Source organism: Oncorhynchus mykiss, chromosome 17 (assembly GCF_013265735.2).
Source record: "Oncorhynchus mykiss isolate Arlee chromosome 17, USDA_OmykA_1.1, whole genome shotgun sequence".
Taxonomy (NCBI): Eukaryota; Metazoa; Chordata; class Actinopteri; order Salmoniformes; family Salmonidae; genus Oncorhynchus; species Oncorhynchus mykiss.
The window spans coordinates 36,795,479-36,821,723 of record NC_048581.1 but is presented as its reverse complement, the minus strand read 5'-3'; the positions used below and the strand labels follow the sequence as shown (position 1 = coordinate 36,821,723).

General features: G+C 40.1%; 2 protein-coding genes across 4 annotated transcripts in view; one reads left to right on the top strand and one right to left on the bottom strand.

Moving 5' to 3' along the window:
* Positions 1-14,577, top strand: part of cpne1 (copine I) — a 65,239-nt gene extending 50,662 nt beyond the window's left edge. For all 3 annotated transcript variants that reach the window (XM_021568362.2, XM_021568361.2, XM_021568363.2), the window contains exons 11-16: positions 377-510; positions 985-1,039; positions 1,135-1,186; positions 4,356-4,489; positions 10,198-10,434; positions 10,692-14,577. In XM_021568362.2, coding sequence (XP_021424037.1) covers positions 377-510; positions 985-1,039; positions 1,135-1,186; positions 4,356-4,489; positions 10,198-10,434; positions 10,692-10,805 — 726 coding nt within the window. In that variant the 3' untranslated portion in view covers positions 10,806-14,577. The remainder of the gene's footprint in view (positions 1-376; positions 511-984; positions 1,040-1,134; positions 1,187-4,355; positions 4,490-10,197; positions 10,435-10,691) is intronic.
* Positions 14,578-19,424: 4,847 nt separating this feature from the next.
* On the bottom strand, positions 19,425-25,885 carry LOC110493846. Its single transcript, XM_021568359.2, has 7 exons — positions 25,076-25,885; positions 24,768-24,830; positions 22,915-22,999; positions 22,612-22,826; positions 22,341-22,509; positions 22,075-22,202; positions 19,425-21,902 (listed from the first exon to the last, which is right to left on the bottom strand). Exons 3-7 carry the CDS (start codon positions 22,961-22,963, stop codon positions 21,762-21,764), a joined length of 702 nt encoding a protein of 233 aa, XP_021424034.2. The 5' UTR covers positions 22,964-22,999; positions 24,768-24,830; positions 25,076-25,885; the 3' UTR covers positions 19,425-21,761.
* Positions 25,886-26,245: the final 360 nt, after the last annotated feature.

Genomic DNA, 26,245 nt, shown 5'->3' with positions numbered 1-26,245 from the left:
CCTAGCTATCTTAAGATGAATGCACTAACTAAATCGCTCTGAAATAAGAGTCTGCTAAATGACTTTAAATGTCAAATTGTAAATGGCTGAGGGATGGGGCTGGAGAAATGTAACCACACTCAAAATAGACAGTACAGATTTTACAGCAATTACAAACAATTGAGTAAAACAAGCTTATATTTGCAGTTCTGATGTGGCACGGCAAATAGACTAAGCTCATGAGGCATTTACAAGTTCTTTTAAGAATCAATGGCTAGATCTATAAAATTCCAACATTTGATGTACCATTCCCGGAATGCTTCTTTTAAATGAGTCTTTTATTCAAGCTTTTTGTACCAATATGGACCATCACTCATGGTTCCTATATTTTTCTAAGGTGGGCATTGACTTCACTGGGTCAAACGGCGACCCTCGCTCTCCACAGTCTCTGCATTACCTGAGTCCTGACGGTCTGAACCAGTACCTGTCGGCCACCTGGTCAGTGGGCCTTGTTGTCCAGGACTATGACACGTAAGAACTTTCTGCTCAGTAGAACGCTGAAGAGGGAGAGACCATGAGTAGATGTCTTCCCCCCCCCCCCCCCCCACCTCATTTTTAAAATAAATTATCTGGTTTAACGAATATGGTGGGTACGCTCTCCAGCCCATGCTGACACCAGTTCAATGCTGTTAAATTTATGAGAGGAAGATGGAACTGCACATTTTAGGGGGAGAGGCAAAGGGAATCTGAATACAGCAACTGAGATGAATAAGAGCACATGTCTTGACTTCCTGGTTGGGCAGATTTAGGTCATGGAAATGTTTAGCCTTAATGATCCTTACCAAATTGTTATTTCTATAAAGGCGTGGACCTAAATGGACTAACATGGCAGGTTTGGCCTATTACTCTGTGATTCTCTTCTATTGAGACGTGGACAACATCCCTCCATTGTTTTCATGGTAATTGTGATAGTCTACTCAAATCAAGTTTTATGCGCTTCCTCAGTGACAAACTCTTCCCTGCCTTTGGATTTGGAGCTCAAGTGCCCCCAGACTTCAAGGTTAGATACAAACATTTTTTTAAAGCATCATGGGTAAATATTTCAGGAAAACACGTTTTATAAGTTAGTAAATTGTTGTGTTATTAACCCTGCAGGTATCCCATGAATTTGCACTGAACTTCAACCCAAGTAATCCTTACTGTCAAGGTAAATATTTCCTTTCTGTGAAGTGTGTATGTTAATATAATCCACGTCCATCAGCATGACTATCACCTCATGTTTATTAATCCAACCTGTTTAGATTAAATGAAACCATACTCTGCCTGTTGTTGGCCTAAATGTACAATGATTTATTCATTCATTTATTTGCCATTTTAAACATATAAACCTACAGCGGCCATACTCAACACGGACCGAATAACACGGACTGTATTTTCAACTCAGTCAACCTAATGTGACGATTTAGTTCTTAGAACCGTGGTTATGTGTGTAACCTCCAATATCAAATTGTATTTGTCACATGCGCCGACTACAACAGGTAGACCTTACTGTGAAATGCTTGCTTACATGCCCTTAACCAACAATGCAGTTTTAAGAAAAATACCTTAAAAAAAAAAAGAAAACAAAGAGCAGCAGTAAAATAACAATAGCAAGGCTATGTACAGGGGTTACCGGTACAGAGTCAATGTGCGGGGGCACCGGTTAGTCGAGGTAATATGTACATGTAGGTAGAGTTATTAACGTGACTGCATAGATGATAAACAGAGCGGGCGGGGGCACACAATGCAAATAGTCTAGGTAGCCATAGTCTGGGTAGCCATTTGATTAGATGTTCAGGAGTCTTATGGCTTGGTGGTAGAAGCTGTTTATAGAAGCCTCTTAGACCTAGACTTGGTGCTCCGGTGCCGCTTGCCATGCGTTAGCAGAGAGAACAGCCTATGACTAGGGTGGCTGGAGTCTTTGACAATTTCTAGGGCCTTCATCTGACACTGCCTGTTTCGTGGAAATGTCCTGTATTTACCAAATCATGAGAGCAAACCACATACAAGTCAGAGTTATCACAAAGTCCATTTTTAATTATATGAGCTCCATCACAACCCTGTGACTCTCAGATCAATTCAGTGTCTATAAATGAATTCTCTGAGAGTCCCTTACACATTGCAACTGAGATCCTTTTATAGCAAAGACACACACAGCCAGACAGCATTGGCCATAATTTATCGTTCAGCTTTGTCTCCTAAACTATGTTATTTTCTCAAACTCAGAACCTAAACAAATCCTCACATCAACAGGCATATATCAAATCCATCCTATCTTGACAAGATCACAGAGACACATTGACTGGCACACAGACATTGTGGAGCCAAGAGATACACGCTTGACCTCTCCCCTCTCTCCGGCCCAAGTAACTTAGTCTTGACAGAGAACAGATACTGCAGCCCCGCCACAGTATTATTACAAAAATAAACATTCTGATGAGAAGTAACTTACAAACATATGATGAATATAAAACATCTTACCTATGTTACCAACTAATTTGGATTATTCCCCAACACCTGGTATAGAGGTCCTGGATGGCAGGAAGCTTGGCCCCAGTGATGTACTGGGCCGTACGCACTACCTTCTGTGGTGCCTTGCGGTCGGAGGCCGAGCAGTTGACATACTAGGCAGTGATGCAACCCATCAGGATGCTCTCAATGGTGCAGATGTAGAACCTTTTGAGGATCTGAGGACCCATGCCAAATCTTTTCAGTCTCCTGAGGGGGAATGGGTTTTTTTTGTGCCCTTTTCACGACTGTCTTGGTGTACTTTGACCATGTTAGTTTGTTGGTGATGTTGACACAAGGAACTCTTAACCTGCTCCACCACAGCCCTGTCGATGAGAATGGGGGCGTGCTCTGTCCTCCTTTTCCTGTAGTCCGCAATCATCTCCTTTTGTCTTGATAACGTTGAGGGAGAGGTTGTTTACCTGGCACCACATGGCGAGGTCTCTGACCTCCTCCCTATAGGCTCTCATCGTTATCGGTGATCAAGCCTACCACTGTTATGTCAGGTCTCTGACCTGGCTGTCTCGTCGTTGTCAGTGATCAGTCCTACCACTTGTCATCTGCAAATGTAATGATGGTGTTGGAGTCGTGCCTGGCCGTCCAGTCATGAGTGAACAGGGAGTACAGGAGGGAACTGAGCACGCACCCCTGAGGGGCCCCCGTGTTGAGGATCAGCCTGGCGGATGTGTTGTTACCTACCCTTACCACCTGGGGGTGGCCCGTCAGGAAGTCCAGGGTCCAGTTGCAGAGGGAGGTGTTTAGTCCCAGGGTCCTTAGATAGTGATGAGCTTTGAGGGCACTATGGTGTTGAACGCTGAGCTGTAGTCAATGAATAGTATTCTCACATAGGTGTTCCTTTTGACCAGGTGTGAAAGGGCAATTTGGCGTGCAATAGAGATTGCATCATCGATAGATCTGTTGGGGCGGTATGCAAATTGGAGTGGGTCTAGGGTTTTGGGGATAATGGTGTTAATGTGAGCCATGTCCAGCCTTTCAAAGCACTTCATGGCTACAGACGTGAGTGCTACGGGTCGGTAGTCATTTAGGCAGGTTCTTGGGCACAGGAACTAGGGTGGCGTTATGACATTGCCCTCTTTGGGTACAGCGAGCACTACCCTCCCTCTGCACCAGCACTTTTCTATGCACAATCCCCCTACCCCCTGTCTCCTACACCCAGGCTGCTGTGGTCAGAGAGGTTGTAAATTCCTGGAGGAGATTATCTCCTCATGGCCACAGTATAGAGATTTTGGACTGTTTAACCTCTCTAGGGTATGTGGCCAACATGAGATTGCAGAGCGCCAAATTCAAATACAGAAATACTCATTGTAAAAATTCAGAAAACAAAACATTTGACATCAGTTTAAAGATTAACGATGGAGTAAAATACTTGTATGGTTGAGGAATTTTAATTGAGATTTCTGTTGTTTTGAATTTGGCGCCCTGCTATTTCACTGGCTGTTGGCGAGGTGGGACGCTAGCGTCCCGAACGATCCCAGAGAGGTTAATAATTAATGTTGTACTAAAATCGCAGTAGCCTAATGTACAAATTCCTGCACTGTAAGGCACATTTTCAAAATCAAAATAGTTTTGTTTTTAATTAATTGAAATATTTAATTAGTCTCATTTGATGCATTGACCAGTATTCCTCAACATTTTATGCAAAAACATGTAACCCAAGTCATAAAATGTTCGCTAAATTACAATATCAATCCAGACTGTTGCCGCCTAGGAAATGTGTGATTGAACTTTCCCCAATAGTATTTGAGTATCACTGACCTACCTACACCAGTTCAAGCTCAAACTGGCCCTGTGTGTTTAATATGTTGCAGGAGTCCAGGGGATTGTGGAGGCCTACCGCATGGCCCTACCTCAGGTGAAGCTCTACGGTCCCACCAACTTCTCCCCCATAATCAACCACGTGGCAGGCATCGCGTCAGGGGCGGCACAGCAGAACAACGCATCGGTGAGTCTAGACCACATGCATCACCTCTTCCCCTCCATCTCATTAAAGGTTATCTTCACCTTTTCAGCTTACCTTTAAAATAGACCATAACAATATAAAACATGAGACTTGTATAGCGCTTTTCAAGGACCCAAAGTCGCTTTGCAATTGTACAAATTAAACAAGAAAACACCAGACTAAACAAAAACATGAATAAAGAGGGGTGGGCTCCAGGAAGGGAATGTGAGGCTGCCTGAGAGTCCGGCCCATTCATCATCCACAAAGGATACGACAGCTGGCTCTGGTTCATTGGGCCCCACCCCCCTTCGATCCTTGAGGGGTTTGCAAAACCAGTCAAGGCGACAGAATGGCCGGACCTCCTCCGCCATTGCACCAGCTGTTGTCATTGGCAGCTCTATTGGCCCACGAGTGTGAAAGATTCAGCAGGCTACTGGCATTACACACTTGGCTAAAAGATTACTGTAGCTCTGTTGAAATCACTCTTTATAGATAACTTTGACACCTGGAAACAGAAGATGCTCTACAGCAGTGGTTCCCAAACTTTTTATAGTACCGTACCCCTTCAAACATTCAACCTCCAGTTGCGTACCCCCTCTATAGCACCAGGGTCCGCACACTCTCTCAAATGTTTTTTTTTGCCATCATTGTAAGTCTGCCACATACACTATATACAATGCATTTATTAAACATAAGAATGAGTTTTGTCACAACCTGGCTCGTGGGAAGTGACAAAGAGCTCTTATAGGACCAGGGCACTAATAATAATCAATAATTTTGCTCTTATTTAACCATCTTAAGTATAAAACTTTATTTGTTAATCGAAAATTGTGAATAACTCACCACAGGTTAATGAGAAGGGTGTGCTTGAAAAGATGCACATAACTGCAATGTTGTATTGGAGAGAGTCTGTCTTAAATCATTTTCCACACAGTCTGTGCCTGTATTTAGTTTTCATGCTAGTGATGGCTGAGATTCCACACTCGCATAGGTACGTGGTTGCAAAGGGCATCAGTGTCTTGCCACGGGAGGATACTCTTGAGCGCAGCCCAATCAAGAAATCTGGCAGTGGCTTCTGATTTCAATTACATTTTCACAAAACCGCTTGTTGCAATTTCGATGAGGCTCTCTTGTTCAGATATTGGTAAGTGGACTGGAGGCAGGGCATGAAAGGGATAACAAATCCAGTTTGTCATCCGTTTCGGGGAAAGTACCTGCATAATTGCGCACCCAACTCAAGTGCTTCGCTATTTCACATTTGACATTGTCTGTAAGCTTGTTCATTTGGACACAAAAAATCATACAATGATGGAAAGACCTGTGTTTTGTCCTTGTTAACTTCTTGATGCACCCATCCCGTTTAGCGGGATCATTTGTCAACATCCGCTGAATTGCAGAGCGCCAAATTAAATTACTAATAATATTTAAATTTCATGAAATCACAAGTGCAATGTAGCAAAACACAGCTTAGCTTGATGTTAATCCACCTGGCGTGTCAGATTTCAAAAAAGGTTTTTGGCGAAAGCATACCAAGCATTTATGTAAGGACATCTCTCTCAGCAGACAAAACATTACAAACAGCTAGCAGCAAAGTAGATTGGTCACGAAAAGCAATAAAATGAATCGCTTACCTCTTTGATCTTCGGATGTTTACACTCACGAGACTCCCAGTTACACAATAAATGTTCCTTTTGTATCATAAAGATAATTTTTATATCCAAAATACCTCCATTTGGTTGGCGCGTTATGTTCAGAAATCCACAGGCTCGAGCGGTCACGACCAGGCAGACAAATTCCAAATAGTATCCATAAAGTTCGTAGAAACATGTCAAATGTTTTTTTATAATTAATCCTCGGGTTGTTTTTACAATATATAATCGATAATATTTCAACCGGACTGTACCTTCTTCAATAGGAGAGAGAGAGAAAATGTCTGCTCCAAGCTGTTGCACATGCAAAACGCTGCTGGCACCCAGCCATACAATGACACGATGTGATCTTTCTCGCTCATTTTTTGAAATAAAGCCTGAAACTATGTCTAAAGACTGTTCACAACATGTGGAAGCCATAGGAAAAGGAATCTGGTTGATATCCCTTTAAATGGAGCAAAGGCAAGCAATGGAACAGAGAGTTTTCAGGAAAAACAGCACTTCCGGGTTGAATTTTCCTCAGGTTTTCACCTGCACTATCAGTTCTGTTATACTCACAGACAATATTTTGATAGATTTGGAAACTTTATTGTTTTCTATCCTAATCTGACAATTATATGGATATTCTGGGCCTGAGAAATAGGCCGTTTTTCATCCAAACATCAAAATACTGCCCCCTTCACTCAACAGGTTAATGAATACATCAAAACTATGAAATAACACAGTAACCAAAAAAGTGTTAAACAAATCAAATACATTTGAGATTCATCAAATTGCCACCCTTTGCCTTGATGACAGCTTGGCATTCTCTCAACCAGAGGTAGTCACCTGGAATGCATTTTAATTAAAAGGTGTGCCTTAACCTAATTTGTGGAATTTCTTTCCTTATTAATGTGTGTGATCCAATCACTTGTATTGTGACAAGGTAAGGTTGGTATACAGAAAATAGCACTATTTGGTGAAAGACCAAATCCATATTATGGCAAAAACAGCTCACATTTTTATTTAACCTTTATTTAACTAGGAAATTAAGAAAAAATCCTATTTACAATGAAGGGTTACACAGGGCCAAACCTGGACGACGCTGGGTCAATTGTGCGCTGCCGTATGGGACTCCCAATCACGGCCAGTTGTGGTCGAACCAGGGTGTCTCTAGCGCTGAGATGCAGTGCCTTAGACTGCTGCGCCACTCGGGAGACGACACATAAGAAAAGAGAAATGACAGTCCATTACTTTTAACCTCTCTCTAAGGTACGTGGGACGGTAGCGTCCCACCTTGTCAACAGCCAGTGAAACTGCAGGGCGCCAAATTCAACACAACAGAAATCCCATTATTAAATATCCTCAAACGTACATGTATTTTACACCATTTCAAAAAGGCTTGACAACTAAAGCAAACCAAACGATTGTTAGGTGAGTGCCTATTCACAGAATAACACAGCCATTTTTCCAGCCAAAGAGATGATTCACAAAAAGCAGAAATATAGATCAAATTAATCACTAACCTTTGATCTTCATCAGATGACACTCATAGGACTTCATGTTACACAATGCATGCATGTTTTGTTCGGTAAAGTTCATATTTATATCCAAAAATCGGAGTTTACATTGGCGCATTGTGGTCAGAAATGCATTGTCTCAAACATCCGGTGAAAGTGCAGAGAGCCACATAAAAGGACAGAAATACTCAAACATTGATAAACTATACAAGTATTTTAATGGAAATATAGATAAACTTCTCCTCAATGCAACCGCTGTGTCAGATTTCAAAAATGCTTTACGGCGAAAGCACACTTTGCGATTATGTTAGCTAGCCAGAGAAACGCATACAGCCATTTTCCAGCCAAGGAGTCAGAAATAGCATTAAAATTAATCACATACCTTTTGATGATCTTCATCTGGTGGCACTCAGGTCTCAATGTTAGACAATACATTTTTGTTTGTTTGATAATGTCCCTCTTTATGAGCAAAATCCTCCTTTTTGTTCGCGTTTTGTCCAGTAATCTGAATTCAGAAGGTGCGGGCGGGCACTAATTCCAGGACGAAAAGTGTTGTTTTTTTTAAGTACAATAAAAGTTAGTAGAAACATGCCAAACGATGTTTAAAATCCATCCTCCGGTTGTTTTTGTCATAAATAATGAATAATATTTAAACCGGACAAAAGCTTTGTCAATAGGAAAGGAGAAACAAGAAAGGCGCATTCACAATCAGGGCGCATGGCTGATGAATGGAAATTTCCACTGGTCACTGATTGAAAAATGAGGGAGATTCAGGCTTTTACCCTGAAAGTGCTGTAACAATGGTCACATGTAGAGGAAGGCACAGAGCCCGTGAACTGGGTCTTAAGTCTTTGTATGGTGGATAGGCTTTCAATGGAAAAACAGCCTTTCAAAATAATAGTACTTCCTGGTTGGATTTTCCTCAGGTTTTTGCCTGACATATCAGTTCTGTTATACTCAGACATTATTTAACAGTTTTGGAAAGTTTAGAGTCTTTTCTATCCAAATCTACTAATTATATGCATATCCTATATTCTGGGACTGAGTAGCAGACAGTTTAATTTGGGCATGCTTTTCATCCAAAATTCCGAATGCTGCCCCCTACCCTAGTGAAGTTAAGACATGAAGGTCAGTCGATCTAAAAAATGAATGTTTCTTCAAGTGCAGTCGCAAAAACCATCAGGCACTGATGAAACTGGCTCTCATGAGGACCTCCACAGGAAAGGAAGACCGAGTTACCTCTGCTGCAAAGGATGTTAATTAGAGTTACCAGCCTCAGAAATTGGCAATTAACTGCACCTCAGGTTGCAGCCCAAATAAATGCTTCAGAGTTCAAGTAACAGACATCTCAACATCAATTGTTCAGAGGAGACTGCATGAATCAGGCCTTTATGGTCAAATTGCTGCAAAGAAACCATTACTATAGGACACAAATGAGAAGACTTGATTGGGCAAATAAACACAAGCAATGGACATTAGACTGGTGGAAATCTGTCCTTAAGTCTGAGTCCAAATGTGAGATTTTTAGTTCCAACCAACGTGTCTTTGTGACGCAGAGTAAGTGAACAGATCTCCTTGTGTGGTTCCCACCGTGAAGCATGGAGGAGGTGTGACGGTGTGGGGGTGCTTTGCTGGTGACACTGTCTGTGATTTTATTTTGAATTCAAGGCACACTTAACCAGCATGGCTAACACAGCATTCTGCACTGATACGCCATCCCATCTGGTTTGTGCTTCGTCCCACTATCATTTGTTTTTCAACAGGGCAATGACCCAAAATACACCTCCAGGCTGTGTAAGGGCTATTTCACCAAGGAGAGTGATGTAGTGCTGCGTCAGATGACCTGGCCTTCACAATCACCCGACCTCAACCCAATTGAGATGGTTTGGGATGAGTTGGACCTCCAAGTGAAGGAAAAGTAACCAAGTGCTCAGCATATGTGGTAACTCCTTCAAGACTGTTGGAAAAGCATTCCTCATGAAGCTGGTTGAGAGAAGGCCCAAAGTGTGCAAAGCTGTCATCAAGGCAAAAGGTGGCTACTTTGAAGAATCTCAAATATATGAAATATATTTTCATTTAACACTTTGATTCCATATGTGTTATTTCATAGATGTCTTCACTATTATTCTATAATGTAGAAAATAGTTTTAGAAAATAAAGGAAACCCCTTGAATGAATTGATGTCAGCTTTTGACTAGTACTGTATGTAAATGTGATATTTTTTAAAGTTTGAAAAAATGTCTAAAGCTGTTTTTGCTTTGTCATTATGGGGTATTGTGTGTAGATTGATGAGAAAAAAACACAATTTAATACATTTTAGAATAAGGCTGTAACAAAATGTGGAAAAAGTCCAGGGGTCTGAATACTTTCCGAATGCACTGTGTACAAACATGATGCAAATCAGACATTTACAATACAAGCCTACTCAACAGTTATGAAAAAGTGTCTTCGTCAGAATGAACACAGTGGAAAGCAGGAGGATTTGCCATGTCTAGCGCATGTGTGTTCATTTCAAACTAAATAAAATTTAACAAACTGTTCTGTCCTCTTTAACTTCCCTCAGCAATACTTTGTCCTGCTAATCATCACCGATGGCGAGATCACGGACTTGGACCAGACCCGGGATGCCATCGTCAAGGCCTCACGGCTGCCCATGTCCATCATCATCATCGGGGTGGGCGAAGCAGACTTCAAGGCCATGGAGCTGCTAGATGGAGACGACGGCGTACTCAAGTCCCTGAGTGGCGAGCCCGTGACCAGGGATATTGTGCAGTTTGTGCCCCTCAGACAGTTTGCCAATGTATGTTTATTTTAATCTGCATTTGTCATTGTGAAGTGTATTGTCAGTACCAGTACCACACCAGTTTGGCGAGGAATTGAGAAGATTCACAAGTGTACATCAGTAATAGTATCAGTGGGTAGTGTGGCACCATTCCATAACACTTTGGCGAGATATTTACAGGTTTTACGTACTTTTCTGTCTTGAATTTATTTTGTATGTTTTGTTGCACTGCTATTGGAGCACTTTCTTTCTCACTGTCCTTCCGCCCTCTGCAGGCCCCTAAGGAAGCCCTCGCCCAGAGTGTCTTGGCTGAAGTGCCCAATCAACTTGTGTCCTACTTCAAGTTGCTGAAACTGGATCCGGTCAACATTCCTACCCCCAAAGCTTAGTGGAGCAAGTAGAAATGCGGCACTTTGCATTCCTAGCCACATGAGGGAGCCACCACACAGGGTTTTGAGTATGCCCACTATCGGATGTGAAAATACTGAAATTATTTCTGTCAATGCTCATTTTGCCTTTTGATGCCACTTATGACAATTCTGACTATATATATATATATATATTTTTTTTTTTTTCTACAGTCATAGATATTTCTCATTCTTTGCTGCTTCAGATATTCTTCTTTCATTCCTCTGGAAGTAACAAGGTGTTCAAGAAGGGTGATGTTGAAAAATAGTGGAAAGGAGAGCTTTAAATAAAGCCAAAATAATCATGCATTTCATGTAATGCAGCTTCAAACATTTGATAAATAAAGTAGGCTACTCGCGTAACACAAAAGTTTGAACTCCTCGATCAGACCAAGAGCGTAATTGCGTTTTGGTACACAAACTCTGTGTTGCAGAAGCAGTGCGTTCTGTGTGGCGCATACATGGATTTATCCAAAGTATGCATTAAATTGTATTTGTAGACTTGACGGAAATAGTAACAAAAGGTGAATGTTTAACTTTTGTTTCACACATCCAGTAAAACGATTGTATTATGTAATGAAAAAAGTTTGACCACCAGAATTGATTTTGCAGCATTGCTGCAATGATGCTGTAGGTCTGATCAAGGTGTTACATCTTCAATATAATAATAATAATAATAATAATGGCTACAAATGCTTAGCTTGCACCGCACATTACATGTTTCTAAAGGCTTCTGTGTGCTTTGGTTCGGCTGGCACCTAGCAGAAATTGGCTCGGTGAACCGAACGAGTGTGCTTGCATACTCCCTTAAAAGACCTTCGCTTGAGGGAGAAAAAAAAAGCAGTGATAGTACTGTTTGTCCAACTTGAGACTCTGTATCCAGTATACACTTCCTCAAAATAGTCAGAAATAATCTAAGATAACTGAAGAAATCTGTCATAAATGTTTACTTTGTTGAATGACGGAGCGTAGCCTAGTGGTTAAAGCATTGGACTAGTAACGGAAAGGTTGCAAGATTGAATCCCCGAGCTGACAAGGTACAAATCTATCATTCTGTCCCTGAACAAGTCAGTTAACCCACTGTTCCTAGGCCGTCATTGAAAATAAGAATTTGTTCTTAACTGACTTGCCTGGTTAAATAAAGGAAAAATAAAATAAAAAATATATGAACGAACTATGCCAAACTGTTTCGGATAGGAAGCATGCGGACGCCTTTTGTCTCGTGTGGCCAGCCTTTCAAATCCCGTATTGGAAGTCTGGCCATCTTCAGATTTTGATTTTTGAGTTTGAAGTGGCTGCATTTGTTTTGTATCTTGTACATGTTCATGTGTTGCAAGTCAGAATCTCTTTGGAACTATACCAAACTCCAATTTAGAACCTCAGACTTTAACTCAATGTGTTTCTTAGCAGTATTTGTTGGGCAGTGGCAGTGTGTTTGTAGCTTTTTTTTTTCTTCGGGGATACTTCACTTTATTTCATCTTTATTTTCATTGCAAAGACGCTTCCTCCGTTATAGAGGTTAGGCAGGGTGATTCTACGTTATCAGTGCAAACATCTTAATTTCCTAATTGTGTTTATTACATCTTGGCCATTATCATTCCACCACTCAAACTTGAATACTTGTGCATGGCCTTTTGCACTGCTTATTAACCTTTATGCAATGTAGTTTTTTTACGATAGTGTATGTCACATTATGAGAGCTGGTATTATACACCACCTTGCACTTAATATGCTTAAAGTGTATGTCACAAATGTCAAAATGTAAACCTAACTGGAGACAAGTCATTTTTGGAGGCATGACGCTACAGTATAGGTAGTAATAGGATTGGTAGCTAGCTAACTCTAAATCAATCTATAAAACTCAAGCGAGCTAACTGAAACAAACTGATGTGGCTCCAGTAATGTTCACATTTTGACGTTTGTAACGTATCCAATTTAGAATGGTATTCTCATGCTGGAGATTAATTAGAAATGTATGATAAATCATATTAATCTGCTGCAATAGAATGTATGCTATGGATTGCTAAAGTTTTGTACCAAAGATAAATAAAATGTGCCTTAATTAGAGTAGTGCTGTAGAACTTCTCACATTGTTTACTACCCCCATTTGAACACCACATTATTATCAGGAAATTGCTATTGATCCAGATGTTAGATGCTTTCGCCTATTCTATTTTCTCCCTAAAACAATGGAAACTAAAATGATAGATTTGAGAATGTAATGTTTATGTATTTACATTTATAGGGTCGTCCCACATGTCCATATCTTGGTCATTGATTCGGACAAAGTGTTGATTTTGATGCAATTTGAAAGCATACAAACAGGGTTGTCATTTTTACACCTTTTTGACGTCAATTAACAAAACATGTTTTTCTTGTGTTATGCTGTAGTTTATACCCTATTTCACATCAAATTCGGTGTTTGTTATGCCCATCTTTAAATACAGTACAATATTAAAATGTAACATTTCAACTCCAAATGGTACCATAAAAATTGTTACAGGTCCACCAATCAGAGAATGTTGACTTGAATGGGAATATCCATTGTTTTAAATAATATTGTCAATCTTCTATAGCAGGGGTATTCAACTCACCCTACGAGGTCCCGAGCCTACTGGTTTTCTGTTATACCTCATAATGAATTCCACACACCTGCTGTCTGTCCCAGGTCTAAATCAATCACTGATTAGAGGAGAACGGTGAAAAAAATACAGTGGAACTGGCTTTGAGATCCAGAGTTGAGTTTGAGGGTTCTATAGGAAACGTGTTGAAATCGTAGAAATATAGATGATCGAATAGACCCCTCAAACGAGACTCCAGGTGTGTGTGAAATAAATTCCGGTAGAACAAAGAACCAGCAGGCGCCGGACCTCGTAGGGTATGAGTTGAGTACCGCTGGAATAGACCGTCCCATTCAACGGTGAGAGGACCGGCAGCCATCTTTGTGGTTAGTAGTTGGACTTTAAAATGTCAATACTATTTAATACCTATGGCGTACCAGCTAAATTGTAGTGGTCTGATTGAAATTACACTCCCTGTTATCAAGTGTGCTGATGGTGGGGACAACGAACACCACAGATTTTGTAAAATAGGGTCTCCGCTACAATATGTGAATATGAAAAACTGAGTTAGTGAGTTTAGATAATTGACTAATAAATAATTGACTTTAAACAACCTTATACAGTGAGACGATGGCTGTTTTTCAAAGGGGTCTCTGTATTTCCGAAATGTGGTGTGCAATTATAATTAAGACAAATGTTCTATTATATTTTTATTTTATTATTTACGAAAATGAGTTCTTTGTGCCATGAATCTGGTTAGCTTTAGTAATGTGCTTTTGAGGCCAAAGTGGATTTGGGTGTAATCTACACATTTGAACAGAATCTTAATTTTTTTGTTCTTGCCCCACATTGTTTGGGTTACACAGGGCCATGGGATTGATTTTGTGTTCGTTATACAGCAAGACTGATGGCAGCATTTGTGCAATTTAGATCAGAAAAAAACACACTTTCTAACTTAATGCCAAACAGTTGTGTTATGAGATTTAATTGAACTAAATTAAGGAGCCAACACAAATGATATAAAAATGAAATATCATTGTAATTGTAACCAAGAGACCATAACCTTATCTAAGCCTAGCCATACTTACATTCAGCCAATTATATATAGAATGCTTTCGTTTTCACCCTTTCTGAAATATAGCTTTTTGCAACATGTCTTTTGCATTCTGAAATAAATACATATTTCAAAATGACTTGCCTGGTTGCGGTTTTATTTATTTTTTACCCCCTTTTTTTCTCTCCAATTGGTAGTTAGTCTTGTCTCATCGCTGCAACTCCCGTACGGACTCGAGAGGCGAAGGCAGAGAGCCGTGCGTCCTCCGAAACACAACCCAGCCGCCCTGCTTCTTGACACAATGCCCACTTAACCTGGAAGCCAGCAGCACCAATGTGTCGGAGGAAATACCGTACATCTGGCGACAGTGTCAGCGTGCACTGCGCCCGACCCGCCACACGAGTCACTAGTGCACGATGGGACAAGGACATCCCTGCCGGCCAAACCCTCCCCTAACCCGGACGATGCTGGGCCAAATGTGTGCCGCCCTGTGGGTCTCTCAGTCACGACCGGCTGCAACAAAGCCTGGACTCGAACCCAGAATCTAGCTAGCACTGTGCCACTCGGGAGGCCACTGCTTCCATTTTTTGTAATTAGTTAATGCTGTAGGTAGGACTACTCTTTCCTATTTATGAACTCAAACTCCATAGTCCCTGAACCTGATTTAGCTTTTTTGTAAATGTCTTTAACACTAGATAACCATGCACCTTTCAAAACATCAGTTAAAAGTAGATCGAATGCCTGGTTCACTCCTGAATTATCTGAAGTAATTCGTAAGAAATGTTGCCAAGAACATAGGCCTGGATTGGCGATCGTTTAGGCATCTGAGGAATCAATGTATGACTAAATAGAAAGGCTGATTATTATGTAAGCACTATTTCTGATGGTGTCGTGGAGGATCGTTACAAAATATAACACTTACAAGAACTTGTGAATTCAATATAGGCTTTTAATACAAACATATCAGAAGCCTAGATGGTCTGCGGAACACACACTTCTCCAGAGCTCTGGCTCTGTTTTTATACACATACAACATATGAGTCCATCCCACATGCAAATGAAGTTACTTCCCTCAGTCCATCTGCCACCATTATATCCCAATCTGTGCATCCTGCTTGTTCACGCACGATAACGCCCATATCTGCTTTCAGTTAAGTTATAATGGTGACAGGACCTCTTCATGTCCCAAAAATAATACATGCCCATCTTATCCTATTCCTAAGTTCAGCTTGGTGTGTTCTTTGATATGTCTGTCCTTATTAGGACTAGTAGACTGTCTCTTCTCTTCATGTCCTAAAAATATATGCCCTATGTCTGTAGTCCATCCGTTGGTCATTTGGCTGACCCCCTCCTTTGTGTGTCCCTCTGACCTTGGTATGTCCAGCTGTCCTATGCTCTCATGGCCTTACTTTGGTTTCCTGTCCTATACAATAGACAATGCTTTTTACCCGAATGGCAAATGCACTCTAAGTGTATCTTTCTCTTGTGGTACAGTATTATGTTTCTCCCTATATGTACATCTTGCTCCCACAATGGTAAGGGGAATCTGGCCAAATTCTGGAAAACTGTCAAATCTCTGAAGGATTGTGCTTCTTCCTCTCTGCTCCAAGAAATTAATTCAGACTCAGGCCCCAGTACGGACAAAAATGCCATCAATGATGTATTTAATCGTTTTACTTTTCGAAAGAGCCTCTTGCTCTACTCTCTGAGCTGAATGCTGATTTGGAATTTTGCAGATTGATTCAGAAAATGGTATAAGTTTTAGCATTTTGGCAATTCACAGTTGCCAAAGAAATACACAGGGGCTGACCAATTGGAACCGGGTATACTCAAGTGTGCTGGCTCAGTAGGCCATATCTTAACAATGTTATGTTTAACAGGAAATATTCCAAAAGCAGGGAAAACGGCATATGTACTGCCATTCCAAGGGCGGGGATAGTATTGTACTTGATAATTAACATCCCATCTCCAGGCTTCCATGTCTAGCTAAGATTCGAGTCTTTGGTATATAAGCAATAAACTCTGAGCATGGTTTATTGAATATGAATCAATCTGGGTTTAGGCCAGGGCACAGCAACCACATTAGTTAATGCTTTAGAAACTTAAATGAATTGTGCTGCCTTGTTTTTGGACTTGTCAAAAGTGTTTGATACTGTCGGTCATGCTGTTCGATTGGCATGGGCTCTGATGCCTGCTCATGGCTTCATGATTATCTTAGTGACAGAACTCAGGACATTGTGATTGAGGTTAAGTTAGAATTTCTTGAGGTACATAAAAGGTGTTCTGCAGGTGTCACTACTAGGACCTGTTCTTTTCACCATTTATATTAATGCTACTGGTCAATATGTAAAAAAAATTACATTTCATCTATATACGGATGATACTATTATGTACGCAATTGCCCCGACTGCTGACCTGGATATGATAAGACTACAGTCCGATTTTGCAGCTGTACACAAAGCCCTAACTGATTTAAAACTTGTGCTTAATACATGTTTTCATGTTCCGTTAAGAGAACATCTTCACTCATCAGATGGTTTTATAATTGAACAAGACCCTGCATACAAATACCTTGGTATTTGGATTGACAATGATTGAATGTTTAAAAAGCATACTAAGAAGCTAAGATTTAAAGAGGCAGTGGGAGAACCTATTCAAGTAATTAAATCCATTTTTGTGTAAATAGAAACCTATTATCTGGCTACAGTAGACCACTTTGTAGGCTAACGTTACACACTGTTTAGCCAAGTGAATGAAATGCCATCAGCTAGCTAACTTTATTAGCTACCTATCCAAATTCATTTGTAGATTTGAAATTGCCGCTCCAGCTGTCAGTAAAGGGAGAATGTAGGCTACTGGATAGGGCAGGTCATTTTGTGGGAAGACATTATGAAAAGATTCTCCAGTTCCAATCCCTAGAGGGGAAAACTTTGAGAGATACTAGCAACATAATATTCAGTGCTGTCTAATGAGTATAATGAAGCCTATTTGTTTTCTATCCTCAGATATGGAAAGCTGTGAAAGCTTGTTTGCAAATGAAAAGGTCTCATTGAATGCCACGAGACTAAGAGTATATCCTATATGCCATATCTATAGGGCTACCTAATGTTAGCAAATGATGTATACAAAATACAGTTAAACATCACAAGTGGCAATGTTGATTAATCACATTACAATCCTGCAATAAAGAGGGGAAGGTCTGTCTCTGTTTTATTCTTAAATTAACATTTCCTTTTTGTCTCGTAAGATCTCAATCTAATCATAGATAAAATGTGGCCCTGCTGAAAGGTCAATTCCAATCTTTGAGAATTCAGGGATGTATTTGTGACTTGACACAATGACAAAAGAATCATCATTAATATAATACACCAGTGTGTTGATGTTAGCATTCTATTAGCGTAATCATACTTTGTGAAGTCATTTGAGTATGTAGTATGCTTATTGGTCTTAAGATACAAATGATTTGTTTTGAACTAATTATGACTTTTGTTGGTTGCGCTACCCTTATGAATCGAACTTGCTAGTATATTGACTTCACGTCATGCTTGGCTAAATGGCATAGTCGTTGTGCGTTTTCAATGGAAATTGTTAAATGGGGTGCTTTATAAATTCGCTCTGGCTATTTTGTTCGGATTTCAGAGCACTGGTTTGAATGTACCAGAGCGCAGAATTCGACGGGTTGAATTTATCCTTGTCAGTAAATGTTAGGGAAATAACGTAATTTGAATTATTGCCAGCAGCACAGGGTAGTCACCAACTTTTGAATAACATGAAAAAAGCCTAACCAGCATTGCTAGATGAGTAGAATGGAGAGTGAGGATGTATTCTCTTGTTTGTTTCTAGAAGTAGCATTAAGCTAGCCAACTTTAGCCAGTTAGCTTGGGTGTGAGACAAAAGTATTATATTTTGTGAGGTCAGAGAGCTTGGATCAACCCTGCTTCTTGGCAGACTTTGGGGTTGTATAATCCTTGTGAGAATCAGACAGTGGATATTGGGTAACATTACATTTAGCAGTATATATGGGCAAGAGCACGATTGATGTTACGAATCGTCAAACTTTGTTTTACGCAGCATTTTAACAATCGCTAAAGGGTGTAGATTTGAGGGTTCTGTGTTGATATATGTAGTGACTATTGGCATAAAACCTGTGAACAGAAGTTGTTTGTTTTGAAAATAACTTAACTATTGCCATGTTTGTTCTTAGATATAGCAGCTAGTGTTTGTTTTAAGATGCAAACTGAACATTTTAACTCCTTGCTTAGTTCAAATACACAGTAAAAAGTGTTAATTTAACTCCTTTTGAGTTGAATTCAACACTGTTTCAGGTAACATTTGGTCCCAGTCTACACTGTCACATTTTCAGAGTTAATTTGACTCAAAATGGTGTTAAAATTGTAATAATATTTAACACTGGTTTAGTTACACTCCAGTGTTATTTAATCACTCTTTTCAGAGTTAAGTATACTCAAAGTTGTCTTAAAATGTACACTTATGTGTGATCATATTCGACAATGGTTTAGTTGCACTCTACAGTGTTATTTAATCACGCTTTTCAGAGTCAAGTATACTCAAAGTTGTGTTAAAATTGACACTTGTTTTTTTTTCTCTAGTGTTATCCAGAAAGCTCCACTGCACAGTAGTATTACCCAATTACTTAACTTGGTGTCAATGTGAATAAACACAATTACACATGATAAAAGTAATCCATTTCAATGTTAATGCACATCAACCCACCCCTCACCTTGCCTTTAATCAATGTAACCATTTACACTGTCAACATCGCAAGTGACATGCTCACCAGAGAAAGCAATATGGGACAACAAATAGAGATCTAATTCCTTCCATACGACATGTGTATATCAAATGGTCAATGATTATGCAGGTTGTCGGACATGAAAGAAAACAAAACCATGTTTTGACTTGGTTACTTTGTACACATTGAAATGTTCTTGAAAAGCTAGAGTAATTAAAGGCACTGTGAGCAGCAACACTTTTCCATTTGATAAAACGGAGGCATTTCAAATTCAATTTTACAACATAACATGCTTGGGCGGTAAACAAAGCCATGGTATTTAGCCCAGTCCACTTTCATAACCTGAGTGCTAATGGGCACTTGCATTGCCATAGCAATCATAGAACCAGCTTTTACCATATTCAAAGGCACCATTTCACAGGACCAATGTCTTATTGACTAAAAAGTGTAGAGGATTGGCAATTATACGCCATATAGTTTTTATTTTTTTAAGATTGTAGTTTCAAAAAAACATGCTTACCTTCATACTGCATACACCAACTATGAATTACAGGTCCAATTTTCCAGATGCAGCGGGGATAATGGATTAGAAAATGGTGCTTTGGTAAAAGTTCTCTCTGGGAAAACAACTGTTTAAATAAACTCTGTTAACATAGGAGAAAATATTATGTTAACTATTTGAAGTAATAAAAGGAGTAGGCCCCAGTGCTGTTCAGTAGAAGTTACCAAATCCCCCAAAATAAGAGGAGCGTTTCTCAGTAGGCACTGTGACTGAATTGCATTAAGCCCCAAATCATTCGATCCTTCTCATAAATTCATAGCCACTGGTTTGTTTCTTTCCATTAATCCATAATCAAAACTTTGTATTCTTAAATCTAATTCTGCTGATGTTACATGTTTTTTCTTCGGATAAATAACTTCAACTCGTACTGGGACCCACCCTCTAACACATCATGCATCACATCAACTGAGAATTTCTCAGTTCTGTGATAATACTCAGAGTTTAATAAACACGAATGCGTCACACCAAAAACGTAAGGAAGAGATGGATTCCTATTCATTTCCTGACAGTGAGCAGTCTGCATTTCTTTAGTTCACAACACTATCTTGGGACAATCTTCAGAGAATTCTGTCTGAGTCATCTTTTTCTGCAAGACAGAGCCTACAGCAATACCTTGCGCTGAAAGACTCCACCAGGCCAAACAAACTGTAGACCCAGATTATCGCCAGTAACCTGAACCACACTGCCATGAACACAACCACTGTATAAAGGAACCACAATGCCATCACTCTAACACTTTAATGTCTCGAACAATAGGAGCAAGGACTGCCCTTAATCCATAACATTTAAGATCTTGAGCATGAAATAAGGCACACAGGTATATGTTAGCCCAACAAGAATTCCATTTAGGAGAGAAGTTCCTTAAAGTAAAATATATAGCACCCAATTTATGAAATCCTCGCTTGAAACCCACAGGGTTTGCAACCTTAAAATAATCCTAGAACAATTTAATCTGTATGATGTGTCTTTCTGTTGAGAAAAGAGGGTGACTCCTAATAAAAGATCCATCACACAAGTCTTGTGTCACTAGGATCGCAAAACATCTCTGAAACATGTTTACATTTGAATATTGACTGCAAGGTAGACAATATTGGAACATACATGAATTTGTCTTGAACTACAGTCTGGTCATATGTTCCAGTCTTTTTATTTCGTCTTGTGTCAAATCTTGAGCCAATGACATGTTCAACTGGTTCTACAGTTTCACTTCTCTGAAAAATGTGGACATCTTGTATTCAGAATTTATCACAGTGAAAGGATTCTCTAACCCTTCAAAAGATGCGTCCTTTCTTGGATATTTCAGTTTGTCCTTCATCACATAGAACATGCTTAACGACAGTTTCTTCAGCTCGCTGTTGGATATCATGAACTCTCTCTTCCATGGAATTCACAACAGAATTAACTGTACTTTGACCTACACCTCCTGCCTTTAGATCAGCAATTACAGACGCACAACTATTTACAATGTCTGGGGAAGACGTTGCTGACTCACTCTACATTTTCAGTCAACACTTCTCCAACATCACTACCTTTACAAGTGTTAAAGGTACTTTGAGAGTTTGAAAAATCCACACCACCGACTGAACCAAATAAACTGCTAATGTGGCAATTACTTAAATGCTTTCTAAAACCAGAAAAGCTACCAAAGGAACGTGAACATCCCACTTGACCACATTTTAGATAAAGAGTTCTCCCTGGACAAAGTCCATTAATTACTTTAAGGTGCTTGACAATTATTATTATTATACAATCATCATTTTCTGATTGACACTTGAAGCTGAATTTGTATGCTCAGTCTTGCATAGAAAACACTTCATAATTTCACCTTAGCAGATCTTCACTAACGCAACATTCTTGCTCTCAACTCAGCAACTTGGGGAGTCTCCTTTGTTTCCCCCCATATCAATGTTATAGATGGTTGTTTGCACAAAAGTGAAGAAGTTACTCAGGCAAGAACTGTATGATGTACCAACGACGAAGTGAGTCTTAAAGAGTTCGTCAAAGGTTCCTACTGAGGCCATTGCCTTGCATGCTTGTCGATCACAACAAAGTAGGAGTGAATGCTGCTCTTTGTGGATCCCAAGGCAAGAAGGTAGGGCTGACCGCTTTGGGTGATGCTATCCAGATGCTGCTGCACACTGGTTACAACCTAAAACACAAGAGATATTGGTAGGAGCATTTCGTGACTAACTTCTTTCAAAGGTTATAGGAACATCAGGTCACTTCACACTATGCATGGGAGCTTGAGGTAGGGACAGATTATTAAACTTGAGCCATTTCTGGTGTCTGGTGTACACATTTTAGACAACTTTTCAACACACCTTTTGAAATCTGATGAGCTGATCTACCCCTTGACATGCAGACATCTGTCCTGGCTTCTTACGACCTTGCACAGCTGATGGTAGAAGATGTAGCAGCAGCAAGATAGCAGCCATGTCACTGTCCCAGCCTGTTGATCAGTAAATCAATGTCAAATGTACATTTGCATTCAATTCTGGTTGTCACAAACTTACATTGCTACCAAAATGTATATTGTGCACCTGCACAAAAACAATAATGGCAAGATAAAACATTGCTTTGCTCATACCATTCTCATTTTCAACAGCTGACTCAGCATTGCGCATCAATTCCAAGAGTTCTGTGGTGGGTGTAAGTCCATGACTGTCCATCACTTTTCCCTTGAAAGTGGTTGGCCACTTCTCCAAGAACTTGTTGGCTGTGGCCTCACCAAACAGAAGCCTGAAGTCTTGTTCTATCTGCAATGAAACAAACACAAAAATAATAAAAACATAATTTTCTGATTGACACTTGAAGCGGTATTTGGTATTTTGGTGGTGTAGTGATTTAACATGTCATACCAGTCCTGGTATATCCAATGCCCTGGGGAAGACATCTGCTGATTTGTCTGCATCATTAACCATTGCTTGGCAATGAGGGAAGGCAGTCTTCATCTTCTCCCGGACAGAGTCTTCATCAGCAGAGTATCTCAAAACAGCAATGGCTGCCTCGATGTCTTCGTTAGTTGGCACTTCGTCACGGGTGAAGGGCTGTCGACCATGGCCTGGCCCACCAACTGGAGACAAAGTCAATTTGAGAGCCTGCATGATTCACAACTCATTAAATCATTGTTATATTAACCTATAATATGTATGTGAACCTACCTTTGGGAGATGTGCTTTTATTTTGTATGGTCTTCAATCGACATGCCATGTATCCAGACCCACTCTCTTGATCATAGTAATGTTCCTACATAAAACATACATATAAATGCATAACGTATACATTTCAAAGACTGATCATGTACGTAATGTTCCAGAGACACTTTTACTTTACTTACATATACAGTGCCTTGCGAAAGTATTCGGCCCCCTTGAACTTTGCGACCTTTTGCCACATTTCAGGCTTCAAACATAAAGATATAAAACTGTATTTTTTTGTGAAGAATCAACAACAAGTGGGACACAATCATGAAGTGGAACGACATGTATTGGATATTTCAAACTTTTTTAACAAATCAAAAACTGAGAAATTGGGCGTGCAAAATTATTCAGCCCCTTTACTTTCAGTGCAGCAAACTCTCTCCAGAAGTTCAGTGAGGATCTCTGAATGATCCAATGTTGACCTAAATGACTAATGATTATAAATACAATCCACCTGTGTGTAATCAAGTCTCCGTATAAATGCACCTGCACAGTCTCAGAGGTCCGTTAAAAGCGCAGAGAGCATCATGAAGAACAAGGAACACACCAGGCAGGTCCGAGATACTGTTGTGAAGAAGTTTAAAGCCGGATTTGGATACAAAAAGATTTCCCAAGCTTTAAACACCCCAAGGAGCACTGTGCAAGCGATAATATTGAAATGGAAGGAGTATCAGACCACTGCAAATCTACCAAGACCTGGCCGTCCCTCTAAACTTTCAGCTCATACAAGGAGAAGACTGATCAGAGATGGAGCCAAGAGGCCCATGATCACTCTGGATGAACTGCAGAGATCTACAGCTGAGGTGGGAGACTCTGTCCATAGGACAACAATCAGTCGTATATTGCACAAATCTGGCCTTTATGGAAGAGTGGCAAGAAGAAAGCCATTTCTTAAAGATATCCATAAAAAGTGTCGTTTAAAGTTTGCCACAAGCCACCTGGGAGACACACCAAACATGTGGAAGAAGGTGCTCTGGTCAGTTGAAACCAAAATTGAACTTTTTGGCAACAATGCAAAACGTTATGTTTGGCGTAAAAGCAACACAGCTGAACACACCATCCCCACTGTCAAACATGGTGGTGGCAGCATCATGGTTTGGGCCTGCTTTTCTTCAGCAGGGACAGGGAAGATGGTTAAAATTGATGGGAAGATGGATGGAGCCAAATACAGGACCATTCTGGGAGAAAACCTGATGGAGTCTGCAAAAGACCTGAGACTGGGATGGAGATTTATCTTCCAACAAGACAATGATCCAAAACATAAAGCAAAATCTACAATGGAATGGTTCAAAAATAAACATATCCAGGTGTTAGAATGGCCAAGTCAAAGTCCAGACCTGAATCCAATCGAGAATCTGTGGAAAGAACTGAAAACTGCTGTTCACAAACAAAATTCACTCTTCACAAAAAATATACAGTTTTATATCTTTATGTTTGAAGCCTGAAATGTGGCAAAAGGTCGCAAAGTTCAAGGGGGCCGAATACTTTCGCAAGGCACTGTACATTTTTTGAAAAGGAGTCTTCGAGATAAGGAAACAATGCAACAATTCCCTGTGCATACATCATCCTGACATCTGCCTTCTGGTGGCATCTGTCAGAGTCTTGGTTTTTCCATACTCTTGTATGATGCGTTCACCACCAGGTTTTGATGTTCGGATTCTTTCAATCAACTTAAAAGAAATTAGGTGCTCTTGGTGAGTAAATTAAACTTTAAGATTTTAAAAATAGTAAAGAATCAGCTCAAGAACACTCCCCAATCCCATAATATGAAACAAACATACAGATTACACTAAACAGTAGTTTCTACCACATACCGTTTTAGCCTCAGTTTATCCGGCACTGTCTTTTGGGTTGGCTCCCTTCACCAGTGGCTGCTTCTTCATGATGGTCATACACAGTGAAATTCAGAATTAGTGTCATCAGATCTTACAGAGGATGACAATGATGATTGAAAAGCTTTAAAATAGGAGAGCAAAAAATGTAAAAACAATGTGAATATGTGAACATTTAGTATTTTGAATTGTGTCATACTTGCTATAAATCAACCTTTCAGCTTAACATTAAACTGTGAAGAGTCTGAATGAATAAATACTACAAATCATTTCACACAGTGATGACCCACCAAGTCCTTCATCGCCTAGAGTGGTCCAGAAGGTGCCAGGTGACTCCTTTGCAATCTCTACAAACACCTCTGAGTCAATTTCTGTGTGAGACTGGTCATACACTTTGAGGTCAGACTGTCTTTCCTCTGGTATGCTGAATTTGATGAAAACTGAAGAAGACAAAAAACACAGACATTGTGTGTCCAGGTGAAATAGTAGGGGACTAGTGTCAATATGAAGAAAAATACAAGTTAACTAACTAAAGGCACCATCAAACCTAAGATAACGCACACATGCCTTCTTTCAAGAAAGAATCAAATGTCAGCTCAGACAGTTTCACATATTTTTGCTCTGCCACGTATACCTGGTTTTAAACAGAAATCCCAAATCTTCACATGTGCAATCAAACCAGCTAACTCAAATGTTTCTCAGTCCTTCTCCGACCCAGCACAATATAGGCGTCTCTCTGACATAGTTCAGTCTTCATGAGTTGAAACAGATGTGTTAGATGAGCGAGACATTGTTCAGTACCATGGGGACCGGCAGCATTAACACACTGACCTAGTCTAGTATAACCCACTGAAAAATGTTTTATTTATCTTCATTTGCTGAGTCTAAGTTAATCATAACATGCTGACCAGACCGGGCACGTCGCGTGCCCAAGCGTTGCAAAATAAATTTAGAAATCCATGTTATTCAATTATTGCACCCACTGCTCGCGAGCGTCTGTGACGCCAAGGGCTACAATAGAAGTCATTCCTATTTCTGACACAGATTGCACTGATGTCCTGCCTCTCCCATCTCCTCATTGGTTTATCAGGTACTCATGTGTCATCTCCTCATTGGTTATACCCACGTGTGTGACTGAAAGACGAACTGCAAGGTACACACTCCAGTCCAGTTGGTGGCGGAATGCACCTTAAATTGGTTGCTAACCGCCATATCAAGTCTGGAAGTTCCGCCTCTCATCAACTCATTGGTTCTCACAACAAACATACGTCCGTCCCCTACTTTCTGTTAACAAAAGCCAACGTGGGTCCTTGAAAGATGGACGAGGAGAGATTTTTCGTCGAAGTAGAGAAGTACTCACTTTTATATGACCCGTCTTCAAAATTCTACAAGGATCCAACTAAAAAGATGCGTTATGGAGAGAGATTGCAAAGACCATGCACATTTCAGGTAAAGTATAA

Coding starts and splice junctions, on each gene's coding strand:
- LOC110493846 (XM_021568359.2), bottom strand. CDS start 22,963: ATGGCATGTCGATTGAAGACCATACAAAATAAAAGCACATCTCCCAAA. Junction 22,827..22,914: donor TAAAAGCACATCTCCCAAAG/GTAGGTTCACAT, acceptor CTTTGTCTCCAG/TTGGTGGGCCAGGCCATGGT. Junction 21,903..22,074: donor AGCTCATCAGATTTCAAAAG/GTGTGTTGAAAA, acceptor CTTGTGTTTTAG/GTTGTAACCAGTGTGCAGCA.